This window comes from Loxodonta africana, chromosome 10 (genome assembly GCF_030014295.1).
Source record: "Loxodonta africana isolate mLoxAfr1 chromosome 10, mLoxAfr1.hap2, whole genome shotgun sequence".
In the NCBI taxonomy this organism is placed as follows: Eukaryota; Metazoa; Chordata; class Mammalia; order Proboscidea; family Elephantidae; genus Loxodonta; species Loxodonta africana.
In genome coordinates, this window is record NC_087351.1 from 72,606,872 (window position 1) to 72,621,189 (window position 14,318).

The 14,318-nt window shown below is 50.8% G+C and overlaps 1 protein-coding gene across 1 annotated transcript; it reads right to left on the minus strand.

Annotated features, from left to right (window-relative positions):
• Positions 1 to 3,803: 3,803 nt before the first annotated feature.
• Positions 3,804 to 8,564, minus strand: SIX1 (SIX homeobox 1). The gene is made up of 2 exons (XM_010588674.3): positions 7,720 to 8,564; positions 3,804 to 5,691 (listed from the first exon to the last, which is right to left on the minus strand). Exons 1-2 carry the CDS (start codon positions 8,277 to 8,279, stop codon positions 5,397 to 5,399), a joined length of 855 nt encoding a protein of 284 aa, XP_010586976.3. The 5' UTR covers positions 8,280 to 8,564; the 3' UTR covers positions 3,804 to 5,396.
• Positions 8,565 to 14,318: the final 5,754 nt, after the last annotated feature.

Sequence of the window (14,318 nt, forward strand, 5' to 3'; positions counted from 1 at the left end):
GGGTTAAATCTGAAGTTAGCCTTTTCCTCTCTTTAAAAGATAAGATTGTTGGGGCTTTGGTTTTTAGGTTTGTTTTGTTTTTTCAGTTTCGTTTTATTTGTTTTTCTTTTTGCATTTCCCTATTTGATCACAGAAAAAGTGTCATTTTTTTTTTTTAACTTCATGGTAAAGTAAAATCTTTAGTGAACACTTTTACTAAAAGAGAGGATTCCCAGGTAGCAAAATAGTAGAGCGGAGCAAACCTGAAGGTGGTCATGTTCTCCCTGCAGAGAACTGGGGTCTCAGCTGTCCATTAACAAGTTAAAGGACAGAAACTGGACCTCGGATTTGGGAAGAGGCAGGCTTCCATGCGCCTCTAGCAGCCTCTTTCCCTTTGTTTTCGAATGCTACTGCAGTATTGTTTCTCACTGTCTGAAAGGACCGCAGCGTCGAAAACACTGATTGTCATCCTCAGTAGGAGAACAGGTTTCCAATTCCATCAGCTGGAACGAAGTTGTTTGTGTGTGCTCGGTTTAAAACCCTAGAGAAAACACTATCTTTCCAGGGCGGAGCTCTTTCTGGGTAGAAAAATCGCTCCCAATTTTGACTCTCTTCTTCCCCAGCTGGCTCACCCCTCTCTTATCTCTAACCTATCCCCCTTTAGAGAATTTGTCTGTGGAGTTATTGCGGATAGGGGGAGGAGTCACTATGACCTTGAAGGGGCTCAGAAATCTCCACCTGGATAAAGGCTCTGAGCAGCCAAGTGCATCCTGGCCACGAGGCTGAGCCTTCGGGTGCCCCCGGCGCGAGTCGTTCCTCAAGGACAAGGTAGTCACAGACACTGGTTCTGCAGGCTTTGGACGGTGGCGGTGGTGGTCTTGAGTTTTTAGAGTCTTTACTCCTGAAGAAGCTCGGGAAAAGGACAGGGAGCTTGGAAGGAACACGTGAGCCACCAGGGACTTCCCTCACTTTAACCCTGACCCACAGCCCCAGTCAACTCCACCCTCCAAAGCCAGGCCAAATGTGCGACAGCCAGGCCCGAAGAAGTCTTCCCGCCGGGGCCCCGGGTCCTAAGTGGGGAAGAGGCCACTGCTCGCACCACGGCCGCGGGCGTGGAAGGAAACGCCCGACCTGGCCCAGGCAAGGAACTAACGTTTCTGCCCTCCCTGCCGGAGGCTCTGGAAGCCGGGGAGCCGCTTTCCTGGGCCCTGGCGGCTCTAACGGCAAGCCCGGGCAGGGGCGCGCGGGTGCAGAGCCGGGCTCTCAGAGCCAAGGCCTAGGCCCCCGGAAGCAAAGAAGATGGGCTGTGCCTGAAGCTGGAAAGGCAGAGAGGACCCAGCCGCGGGGCCTAGGCCGCCTCCCGACCAGGACCCGAGGCCTGAGCCGGCTGCCCCGGGCCCTGAGTGCTGCGCCTAAGAACCGGGACGCCCTCCACCTGTGTCCAGGAAGACTCTCCCCGGCAGCCCAGGTCCAGCTCCAATCCGGAGGCCGGCGGCCGGCGCCGCTCACGTGCCTCGCCGCTCCCTGCCTCGAAGAAGGCTACCCGGGCTTGAGCCTTGGACGTAGCCCTGGGGTGCCCAAGACAACTGCAGCTGCAACGCCCGCGAATCGCAGGCCTCGGCCGCGTCCCTTGCCCCGGCCCTTCCAGGCACCCTGGCAGGCGCTGCTCTCTAGAGCTCCCCGGGCCCGGCAGCCAGGCCTCGCACGCAGAACTGCGCTTTGGTCCGGGCCCCGAGATGCACGCGATTCTCCGTGAGGTGGTGAAGAGAAGACCCGAGGTCAGTGGCGCCCGGCCTCCCAGCGCCTCGGCAGAGCTGAGGGGCCAGGACTAGGTCTGCGAGTGGCAGGAGAAGCGCCCCAGGTCTCTGCAGCCGGAGGAGAGAGGAACGGCAGCTTCTGAATCCCCAAGCTGGAGTCTTGCCCTTCAGGCTTTGCCAAAGACCTCTAGACCCGGGAGGCGGGAGGAGTGAAGCCCACTCCAGCAGCAGCCGCCCGCGCAGCAGCTGCAGCGGCCGGAGGAAGGGTCGCTCCGCGCGGGTTCGGTGCCAGACGCCCGGCTGGCCCTGAGTGCAGGGGAGAGCGGCGTGATAACGGCCGTGCTCGGCAACCCAGAACTCGTCGTAAGCAACAACGCCACCGCCTCTGCCTGAGATCTTCCACTGCATCTCGGGGCCCCAACGCCGCCGTCTCTTTCTCGGATCTTCCACTCTAGCTCGAGGTCAAAACCAAGCTGTCCTTACTTGAGAATAGGTCCAGGCCTGGCGGTGCCCAGCCCCGGCGGTGCCTTGCGCCCTGCTCGCAGCTGAAGGGGCTCTTGAGGCCCACGAGTCCCCACCTGCTAAGCGAAAAACTCTGGAGAATCGCCGGCCAAGCCCCTTGGCCCCAAGCATTTAGGAAGCTTCATTCTCAGCCAAAAGGTCAAGGCGAGCAGACACTGGAGACCCAAGCAACAGTGTGCTTAGTTTAAAACGTCTAAAAATAAATAAAAATCGCCCAAGTATTTCTTTTTCTTTTCACTTCTCAAAATGCAGTAAGGTTTCGTCCTAAAAAAAACTATAATAAGCCGTTGTTCATTACTTTGGGCTATCCTTAGGACAGGTAGAGGAGAAATGAAAAGTGCCTTTTGAGTCAGTTAAACTGTGACGCCGAGAAGGTAAATTGGAGGTCCCTTAACAGCTGGTCCTCAAAGATTTCCTCAAGGAAAAAAAAAATGCGGTTAGTTCCCTCTAATGATTGCTCGAAAAAGATTGCCAAGAAAACCCAAAGCAATCTCCAGCTTTCTCACTTCCTCCTTCTTGTCTCTCGTTTAGCCAGGCTGAGCCGAGGATCGCGGAGGAAGGCATATAGCCAGGCTGAGCCGAGGATAGCGGAGGAAGGCATATTGTGCAATTTCTTGTGAAACACATCTGGAATATGTGCGTTCTGGATCGGATGCCAGGGATTTTACAAAGAGTTTATGGCTGTGACAGAAAATTGTCCTTTTAACGAGTTTACAAGCAATAATCACGGGGGCTTTTACAGGACTGGCCCGCTCTGCTCCTCGCCAGATTCGCAGACATTTCCAAGATTCACCAATCGGGGGAGGAGGAAGTGGGCCAGGGCACCCTGGGAAACAAAATTCACCAGTCTAAAATTATAGCATGCAAGCTGGAAGAGTGGGGGGCAGTCACCGGGGTAGGAAGAGAGGGCATGTAAGAAATTAAAGTAATTGGCCCTTCCTTATTTTCCAGGGAGATTTCCGCGGCATCCTTTGAAGCCTGTCAGGGTCAATGAAAGCTATCTTAGAGCGGGGTGTTTGTTTTGGGGAGTGAATGTGAAGAATGTGTGGAGATCCCCTGTGAGAGCCCCTCCTGCAGAGGGTGGCATTTCTCCGTGGCCCAAGACGTAGAGAATAAACACCCTAGTGGCTTAAATAAACACCGACTTAATGATCCAAAACACTAACAAGGGAGATTGGGACCCTGGGCTCCCTACCCAAATGATGGTCTCTGAGCGGCTGTGTGCACATCTGTCCATCACTGAGGGGAAAAATGACTTTATAAGTAAAAGTGACTACAGTTAAGTACAGTGACTGATGCCTTTTCTCCCTTGAATTCAAAGCCATTTGACAGTTTCTTTTTAAAACTGCTCATAATAAGGCCTTAATTCCTCCCACAAACACCTAGCCCAGTACAGAAAAGATGGGAAAGAGTAAGAAAGAAATGAATATATTAATGGTGACACGGATGAGAAAAAAATCAAAATTACAAAACTGTCATGTCAGAAAATAAATAGACTCTCCCTGGGGAACAATATTTTTACAAAGCACAAGCAAGCCAATCCTGTTATCCTGAGTAGAATTTTAATAAATAATGCCATTTGTTTGACTAGTTTTAAAAGCTGAATACAGAAGATACATCTATGGAACCTACATGATTACTGGAGGTTTTCTGGACACTATCCGGCAGCAGGGCAAAAGAGCTCCTGTCCTGTTGGTCTGCTTTTTATTATTTGTACAAATTAATCCACAATGTTGCTATCCTTGTTCTGAGTTCCTTTTTTTTCCCTTAAGTTGATAAATTATTTTACTTTCACAGTCTTGTCATAAACTTGTTAACACAAAAGAGCTGAGTTAACATATGAATGCTGTGGAGAAGAGCTAGTGGTAAACAATACTGCATATCTAAATATAAAAAAAATAAATAAATACTTCAAAGCTAAATTCACTCTTTTTCTGTCATATATTAACCAAGTCATTATTCTTGGTTCAGGTGATGGCCTTCAAAGTACCCTGCAATTCATAACCACCATTAAGTAAGAAAGAAACTACTACTTAAAAAAAAAAAAAATAGGGCCCAGTGACAGCAACCCACAACTCACCTTTCAGAGACAGAATCGTACTCCCGGTGTTCTACTAAGTTTTAATTTAGGCTGGTTTAGGTACAATAGAAAAGAAACCTGAAAACACATGCTGTTTTGGTAACAAATACTAGGTTGCCAAAATTTGTCGGCATATTTTTGCAAGCTAGAAACTAGGAACAGGAAAAACCCTTAACAGAAGGAGGTAACCTACAGATATGAAAGATTTCAGAGCATGAGAAGTAATGGCATTCAGGAAAGTGTTTTTTCACATTGATGCATATTAAAAGTCCACCATTAAAAAAAAAAAACCCAAGAAAACAAACAACCAAAAAAATCCACTAAATCTGACAAAAATAGTTGTGTTACTAATGGTCACTTCTATTCCTAACTGCCTCACATAGAGAGCATTAAGACATTTAGGCACTTGGTTTTTTTTTTTTTTCCCCTAATACTGTACTTTCATTTTAACCTACATAAAATTGTTTAACACTAAATATGAAAAATGTAAACTTAATTTTTCCCCATCCAAAAGAGTAATAAGATCATGGTTTTCCTATTCACCTTAAGGAAGCAACCAGCTCCTCCCAGGCTGGAGGCTCTTATTTTCACTATTTTGATTTCTCTCTCTCTTTGAAATTTCCTTTTCCTCTTCCCAAAACATTTGTCCACAAATAAATTAAAAAGAATTGAAATTCAGTTGATTTGTAATTCCCATTCATTAAAAAAAAAGGAGAGTTACCAAAGCAGGCACATTGGTTGCCCAGAATGAGGACGGGGTGACTGGGTGCTTTTGTTTGTTTGGGTTTTTTTCTCCCCCCCCCCCAATCTTTGCACTGGGAGAGGAAATGCAAAAGTGGAAAAAAGTCAGAGAGAAGAGGGTGAGGGTGATTAAGCTTGAGATTGCTGTTGGTTTTGATTTTTAAAAACGTGTTTGTGAAAGTCCATCATTCCTTTATGCGCAAAGAACCCCAGAAACAAGCTGCAAAAATGTTCCTGATTTCTATTTACAAGTGTCCCTAGTTGCTGCAGTTGGTTGCTGCTCCAGCCATCCCTTGGAGGCCCCAGTCCCTCCCCACTTAGGATCCCAAGTCCACCAGACTGGAGGTGAGTGGGCCAAGCAGGGAGTCCTGGAGCTGGTGCTGGTGGGCCTGCAGGCTGTGACCAGGCTGCGAGGCCGTTAAGCCAGGGAGAGAATAGTTTGAGCTCCTAGCGTGGCCCATATTGCCCTGCAGCAGAAGGACCGAGTTCTGGTCTGGACTTTGGGGAGGTGAGAATTCCTCTTCTGAGCTGGACATGAGCGGCTTGCCCCCTTCCAGAGGGGAGAGTTGATTCTGCTTGTTGGAGGAGGAGTTGTTGTTTTCAGTGTTCTCCCTAGGAAATAGAGGACAACACCATATGGTTAAAAAAAAAAAAAAAAAGGTGAAGAATAGAATGAGATGGAGGGAGGGAGGGGAGCTGGAAGGAGGAAAGGGCCATTGTGCAATCTGTCACCGACCCAAATGGAGGAGCTGTGCCCTCCCGCCCATCCCCAAGGGTCATGAGGGAGGTGAGGAGGCAGAGGAGACTGGAGAAATGGCCAGCTATGGAGAGCGCCTGCCCTTCCAGATTTCAGAAACCCAGCTCAGCAGTGCTTATGTGAAACAAACAAAAATTATTTTTTTAATTTCATTCAAGCAGTCATTGAACATACCTACCAAGTAGCATCATGTTGAGAAATAACTAAGCTCAAAAATCTTCCCAACAAATGATCGTTGGTGATGAAGAAAATGATCAGGGAACAAACGAAGGGCCCAGTGCACAAATGTTTGGGGTGACTCAAATCAATTGCCCTGTTCCCAACTGAGGAAACAACTAAAGTCGAGCTTCCCTGCCCCTGCCCGGAGGTTGTGGTTTCAGAGATCCAGGACGGGTCATGGGAAGTGGTGCCCAGAGCGGCCCAGTGACCTGAGTAAACACAGGGAGCAAAGCCAGTCTCTCTGATTTCATCAGAGACTGGGCCCTCGGGCCTGGCTTATAGGACTGCCGTTTTGTAACTAAAGTCTAACTGGAACTGTACTGTCCGTCTCCCTGTGTTAATCACTCAATTCTAGCCCCCTACGGCCCTCTCTCAAAACTCTCCACCGACATCCACACCTGCGCACCTCTTTCTTTGCAGGGGAAACTTCGAGGCTCCAAACAGCCTCCGAACCCGTGCGGGACGCCAGGGCTTCTGCCCGGACACTCGGTTCTGGTTACCTTCAGGCTTTGGCTGCCTTTGCTGCTTCCGCCTTCACAGTGCTCGTCGGTTCCCTACCCCCAGCGCCCGCCTGTCTCCCCCTTTCTCACTCCCTTTTCCTTACAGTCTCTCTCTCCCAGTGAGCCTGTTTCAGCTGAATTTATCCAGACTCTGCTTTTCCACCCAGAGGGGAACACGGAGGCGCGACCCTCCGGCCCAAGGCTCAGAAACGAACAAAGGAAACCCAGCCGTCTCCGGCGCTCGGGTTTCTTCAAAACTCGGGTTCCGGGAACGCGCTCCCGACGCCGCCCTCAAGCTATTTCGAATCTCAGTCGGAAACTCTACTGCGAACCATAGAAACGGGCCAGGTGGCAGGGGCGTGTTAGCACGGGAGGGGAAGAGGTAAAGACAGGTTTAAAAAACATTGCCTTCTGAGCTCCCCGGAGAGAGAAGTCTGCTAGGGGAGACCCCTTCCTCTCCAGGGGCCGCGGCGTGGACAGCCAGAACAACCGACTACTTGACCGGCCGCGGCGCCCTAGCACGCGAGAGGCAGCTCAGCGAGGAGCCATCCTTCCTGGGCTTGGGGAGCCGGGGAGTAGATGCAGCACCAACTCCTCCCCAAAGCTCTCTTTTCTGTGTATTTCTTTTCAAATCCTTAGACCAGCTAGTGCGCAACGAAGCAGACAACCTCCTGCTCAAATTGACCAGGATCGTCTTTGGTAGGCGATCTCAGGGGCGGGGGCTGAGGACAGAGCAGGCGTCTTTGGCCAGCTCCACCCCTTAGCAATAGTGGAGGTGCGTGACCCTTAGCCCCCACCGAACCCCTTTCCTTGCAATACCAATCAACACTTCCCTTCTCATTGATCTAGAAACTCTCCAATTCCCTTCTCAACCCAGCCAGCCGAGGAGACAGGAAAAACAAATCTAGAGCCAATATTTCCCGACGCTCACACACCAAGAAACCCACGCACAGGCGCTCAAACCAAACGAATCCCCATCTTTGGTAGGCGGTCTCAGAGTCCGTGAACTTTTCCTGCAGCGCCGCGGAGGCCTGAGCTCGGCCTCGCCGACCGCCTTCGGCTCGTGAGTAAGGAGCCCGGGAGGGTGCCTGCCGGAGCAGGAAGGGTAGAGGGGACAGGAAGGCTTCCCGGGGTGGCCCGAGCCGTAGGAAGCACGCCGCATACCTTTCCTTGGCCTCGGCGGCCCGGTCTCTTTGCCTCCGGTTCTTAAACCAGTTGCTGACCTGGGTGGTGGTGAGGCCGGTGGCCTCGGCCAGCTCCCGCTTCTCACGCGGCGAGGGGTAGGGGTTGTGAGCGTACCACTCCCGCAGCACGCCCCGCGACTTCTCCTTGAAGCAGTAGCTCGTCTCCTCGCCGTCCCAGATGGTGCGCGGCAGCGGGAATTTTCGGCGCACCCGATACTTGCCCACAGCACCCAGAGGCCGGCCGCGTAGCTTCTCGGCCTCCACGTAGTGCGCCTTCAGCCACAGCTGCTGCAGCTTGGGATGATTGTGAGGCGAAAACTGGTGGCTCTCCAGGATCTTGTAGAGCTCACGGAAGTTGCCGCGGTGGAAGGCGACCACAGCCTTGGCCTTAAGCACGCTTTCGTTCTTGTGCAGGTGGTCGCAGGCGGGCAGCGACCACAGGAACCTGCCCAGGCGTTCCAGGTTCCCGCCTTGCTGTAGCACCTCGCACACGCACGCCACTTGCTCCTGAGTAAAGCCGAACGAAGGTAGCATCGACATGGTTGGGGTCTGTCGAGGCGCACGGTCTGGGCGCACGCTGCGGGGAGCAGAGCCGGAAAAGCAGGGGGCGACAGCGGCGGCTGGGAGGGGGGCGGCTCCTAACCCCCTCCCTGGGCTCGGCGGCGGCGAAGAAACGAGCGGAGTTTGCAGTTGGCGGTGGGCGGGCAAGAAGAAGGAGAGGTGGGCTCGCTGCGCACGGAGCCGCCGGCACACTTTCCAGCCTTTCGGCCTCGCTGGCTCCGGCCTCTTGCCGGGTGGATGCTGCTCGTTGCCGGGGGACTTGGTTTCTGTTCTAGCCGCAGCGGCCTTAAAGCGCGCAGCGTCCCTGGCAAGCTGATTGGCTGCGGGCGGCGCCTATCCGGAGCTGGCCAGCCCGCGCGTCGCCTGGCTGGGCCTCGAGGCCGCACCGCCCAGCGCCGGGTGGGCGAGGCTGCAAAGCTGGGTTGGTGGGGGGGGAGTGTGGATCGTGGGAGAAGGACCCAGAGAGATGGGAAGAGAGGTGGGGGGAGAGAGCGCGCTGCTGGGGATGAGGGTGGGTGAGCGCGTCAGGACCCTGCAACTTGAGCCCCCTGTCCAGTGTCACCTAAGGGGAGCCGCTCACATCTCTGCACAAATCAATGACTCCAGACTTTCTAATTCCCCTCCTTTCCGTACCCCTGTCCCTTGCAGACTTGCCCTTTCCCGGTGAGCTCATATTTAATTACCTTAATGTTGGAATGAATAAATAATGGATTGATGAATAGCTTATGGAATGCAATAAATAATACAAGAGCAGGCCAGGGCTCCGGGCTGCAGTCGCCAAAAGAGCGGCTCCTCTCCGGGCTCGCTTCAGCTGCGGGAGCCAAAACTAATTTCCTCCTCTCCCGCCGCCTTGGCCTCACTGCCCTCCAAAGAGCTCAGGTACTCCCAGCTGGACAGAGCTTCCCTGGTTCTGTAAGGGTTGCGACAACTCGGGACCAAGACAAGAGTCGTTTAGAGCAGAGTTGCTGAGTAGATAGGCTTCGAAGGTTCATTTGTGATTTGGTATCTTAACCTTCTATGGTTTAAGCCCATAGGTTTCTAGACTCAGTTCCACCTCTGCGCAGTTACATTTTCTAATGCCACCTCTCCCACTGAGGAATGCTGAGAAGCTTTACTAGCTATTAGCAAAAATTCTTTGGGAACTTCGTAGGAAAGGCGCTGGGTGGGGTGTAAATTAAATAAAACTGTGCTCAGCTCCAATAACCGTCCTGTTGTAACATAATCCTTGCCCTGCTCTGAGAGGGACACTGCCCTCAATGCGAGGACGACAGTGGCTCCAAGAAGATTAAATAAAGAGGGGTATGTGTGTGTGTGTGTGTGTGTGTGTGTGTAGATTGCAAATACTGGCCTATTTTACTGTCAGGGAATGAGAGATGTTCTGCAATTTAAGTCCCATCATCTGCTATTTTGTGTATGTGTGGGGAATGCTCAGTAAAACTACACAAACAAATGAAGCTGTAATTATCTTAAGCCTCATTTGCACACCTTGTTCCAAAGCAATTATTAAAAAGATTTTGAAAACAATTAGCCTCTCTAAACAAAGATAATCTATTGTCAGTAGCCGAGACTGGCAGGAGATAAGAACAATGCCTGGAGATACGGGGAGCCGAATGGTGGAAGGAGAGTGACTTTATGACTATACTTATCTCTGATTAGATAAGTTCAAAACAGAATTTTAAAGTACACTTCAAAAATGCTTTTGATTTAAATGTTCCTCTTAGCAAGTGCAAAGAACAAACTCTAGGCTCTTTAAACTCACTTGTCTTTTTAAAATATGTTTTGATTCCATCAGCCAAGATCCCAGCACAACAGAACATTTGCATATTGAGATGTAAGTGGGAGAAAAGGAAGCACTTGTGTGGGTTTCTCCTTGTATTATTTATATGGTTCCAAAATAATGTACCCCATCCAGTGCACCCTGCAACCTGCATTTTAAACTCATGGAGAGTTCCCACCTCTGGGCTGCCTCTTGGGAGATTCCAAGTAGATCCAATGCTGTTTATAGGCTAACCTCCCTCACAATGCCTTTTGCATCCTTGAAACTCTGTGTATCCCTTACAATTAGACCTCGGAAGCAGATGCTGATATTTCAGTAAATTTAGCCTTTTTTTTTTTTATTGGATGCATATTATTTTAAAGAGCCCCTGCTACATGGTGTGCCTAATGACTTACTTTCTAAACTGGAAGCCTGGCACGGCTGTGCCCAAGCCCATGTGTCTGGTAATTTTCCCTAGCTGACTTATTTTTGTGCTTATGATGTTTCAGATGAAGTCTTTAGAAGCTGCAGTGTCCTGCCAGCAGGAATGTCTCTGCTTGGAACAGATCCTTATTGACAAGGCAGCTGTGTGAGGACCGGAACGGAGGCTTAAACTCGGCTCTAAAAATCAGTTAATACCCTAAAGTCTGGAGCAAGTGCGCAGAATTACAGTGCAGGGAGATGGGAGGCAAGACTGTAACTACAACCACCTCTCTTAAAAGACAAACGATACATTGAGTATGGAGTGTGCTTTGTAATTAACAAATTCGTATAAGGAAATGAGGCATAACTTGGACAAATAAGGGCAGGTATAAATTTTCAGGGGATGACAGAAAGCAGAGAGATGGCAATTAGACACCAATACGACCACCTTTCCCACCCCCACCCACCCCCTTGGCTTCCTCCAGACCTCTCTCCCCACTTCTTTTCATCTCTCTTCAAAGACCTAGAACGTACTAGACGTTGGCAACAATTGGGAAGACGACTGTGTGGATTGCGGGCACCAGGGTTGATAAGTGGTGCTCTGCCCTCTGAGGCCCTGCCGGGCCCGCCAGCCAGCATTTCTCCTCTCGTTTAACCCAAAAGATTGGGTAACGAGAAAGGAAAAGTGCTCTGCGCTTTATACCAAGGAGTCTACCTGCTATTTCGATCCCTGGGTTAGAGGAACCAATTGTTATAAATGTTAATTATTGGCTCAGATATATAAGGTTTCCCAAAATGGAACCTTTCACCGGAAACCACTAAAAGAGGTAAAATGACATGAATTTACAAACCACATAAACCAAATGATCCATTTTAAATCGCGCACAAAAAGGTTGGAGTTGTTCTGGTAACAAAACCTTTGCTGTCAATGCGAAAAACAGAGATGCGTCGGAGATTTAAAGCGAACAAGCCACTCTCGTCCGCCGGCTGCTGCCCTCGGCGCATCCTGGCTCTAGGGGTACTGTGGCTGGTGACCAGCTCCCGCCGCCGGCTTTCGGCTCCTCTGTTCAGGGAGCCGCCCAGATGCAAACAACCGGTCAATGGGAAAGTCAACGAGAAAGCACGATTGGCAGAAGCGCGAGCAATTGCTAACGCTTCTCCGCTGGGTTGACGTAGGGCCTTGGTTCAAAACGTCTAGCTGGGACCCATTTGATTCCCTCCCGACTTGGAGCAAGATACTTTGCAGCGAGAGCCTACTTTCTTGGAGTTCCTTTGCCATCAAGAACGACAGCGGGGATCCTACTCTGCCTGCAGATTATTTGGAAGGGAAAGGCGTCGGGAGGAGTTTCAACAAATTATAGGGTCGTTGCTCTGGGGAAGTGCTAGGACTCCCCAAAACCGGGCCGAAGAGAAGGCATTCTTTTTTTCCCCCTCTGCTTAGTTGGAAACTCTGGAGGCCCAAGACCCTTGGGATCCCGAGTTTCGACGGCCGGGCAACGGCGGAGTAGCCGCCCACCTGTCTCCTGGGGTATACAGCTCCCTGCGAGGTCTGAATAGGCCAAGGGCCCGGGCAGGGCGATTTGCGGACTCAGAGAAAAGAAACCCAAAACCAGTCCATTAGTAAATGAGTTTTGTGTTGTGAAGGTTCTTTCCCATCCACTTGCTGTTCTGAGAAATAGATCACGTTTCCTTATCTTTAGTGAGAATCTGCAACGTGACACCGGATCCGCGCGGCCCCCGCCTCCCTCTCCCCTCCTTCCCTGCCTCAGTGCCTGGCGGAGGGAAGCTGCACTGCCTCCTCGGCTTATTTCTGAACAATGAGGATTTGTCTGTTCCTCTAATATATTTATGTATGGAGAGGGAGTTTTCTCCTGGAAGCGGGAAGCGCGCAAGCCGAGCCTCCTGCTTCCTTGGTGCGAAAACCAGGCGCTGGCTCAGGGCACCGCGGGACCGCCATCCCCACCCTCCGCCCACACCTGGATAAACAGAGGGCAGCGCGAAGGGCCCGCAGCTAAAGTCCCTGGGGCCCCGCGTGGCTCCGGAAAATACCTTCTCCCCAGTGTTTCAGAGGGCAGGGAAAGGGGACTGAGAGACTCTGAGGAGAGACAGACTGAACTGAGAGACACCGCCGAGAGGGAGTTCAGACTGGGAGTAGCGTTAGGGTGTGTGTGTTTGGAGGGGTGGTCTTCCCTTTCCCTCTCAGTGTATCCACACGTCTGGTCTCTCCCTGACCGTCTCTCTCTCTCTCTGTGTATCTATTTCATTTTCTCTCTAAATCTGAAAAAGAATCCCATTCCGTGTGAATCTTTCTGTGTCCTCATCTCTCTATCCACCAACACCCCACCCCGCCTCCTGCAGTTCCCCTCCGCTCCCCACAGCTCTCGGCGCCTGTATAGTTTTGCCTTTTTGCCTTAGTCCAGGCGCTGTGAGAGTTCGCGGACAGATGGTGCTGATGTTGCGCACCGAGGCCGCGCGGAGTTAGTAGACTCTGAAGTCCAGGCAGGGGAGCCGGACCCAGTCGGTGGGGACTCGCCGAGCTGAGTGGAGGCGCCGGCAAGGGGTGGGGGCGCCCGCAGGGAGGGCAGGAGAAGGTGGGTAGGTCACCTGGAAAAGAAAGACCGAGTTTAGCTGTGTTCTGAGAAGGTTCTTGGCCAAGCACTCGCCAACCACCAGGTTAGTGTCAAGAGACCCCACTCGACATCAAATGCCAAGTACCTTTCTGGAAAGTGGAGGTGAGGTGATTACAAGAATCAGTTCTTAAGACTTTAAGACACCCTTGCCCCCCTCACTCCTTTTTTATGTCTCCTGCAGGCAAGTTTACAAAAGGAAACTCTCCAAAGAGTCCTTATCTTCCATTGGATTTTCAATCAACTTTTTTTCTCCCCCTAAACTAATGTACATCCTGAATACTGCATCTGTCTAAGCTAAGAAGAATTTCCTTTTGGGAGGTGAAAGCCTGCAGCTCCTCCTGTTCAGAGGAAAGTGCTAGTGATGGTAATGCAGGGTGACATTAAATAAACAGTTAGGGTGGACTGGAAAGATGGAGTTAATTATCCAGTGAGCTGCATTTCAACCCAGACCATCAGGGGCTGATTTGTTTTGGCTCATAGTCCGAGGAAGGAGACGAACCATTCTCTTCTTCACATCTCTCTGGGATCCTGATCATTCATGTCTCAAAGCAAAATAAAAAACTACTACCCCGGTATCACTGCTTCAATTAAAATCTGGTTTATCACTCCTTTGCAGACGCTGCAAAAATGTCCACACCATTGACCAGTAGCCCCGGAATGAGCGCCTGAAGTGACTAAAAAATGCACTCCCCCCCCCACGAGAGAAAAATCCTGATGGTCTGTGTCCAAAATATGTTTTTAGAAGCCCAGTGGTAAAGAGAACGACCATTAAGCACCCCGCCTCATCTCCTCACTTGGATTCTTTATGTTTATAAAAATGTTGGTCTGCTTTTCACGATATTTTTTTCCTCCTCCCTCAAAAAAAAAATCAGGCTTCATGAAATTTTAGAGGCAATTAGATTTATTGTTTTCGTGATTCACTGACTATCCGGTTTCTTTCAGGTAAGCCTGCACTTATACAGAAATCCTAGTAACTTAAAACTTCTCCCTCCCCACTCTACTCTTCCCTCCCCACCCCACCCCACCCCCCACATTCTGATATTAATAATCCCCGGCTGCCCCTCTTTCCGGGTCATTACGGTACTGCTGGTCTCTAATCAATCCTAATGCGATGGCAATTGGAGTCCCTGATGACTGCGGCTCGGGTTTCTTGTAATGGCTCTACCACATTTTCCTGGACCTCCTTCTTTAACCTGAGATGCCAGGGGG

Coding starts and splice junctions, on each gene's coding strand:
- SIX1 (XM_010588674.3), bottom strand. CDS start 8,279: ATGTCGATGCTACCTTCGTTCGGCTTTACTCAGGAGCAAGTGGCGTGC. Junction 5,692..7,719: donor GCCGCCGAGGCCAAGGAAAG/GTATGCGGCGTG, acceptor TCTATTTCCTAG/GGAGAACACTGAAAACAACA.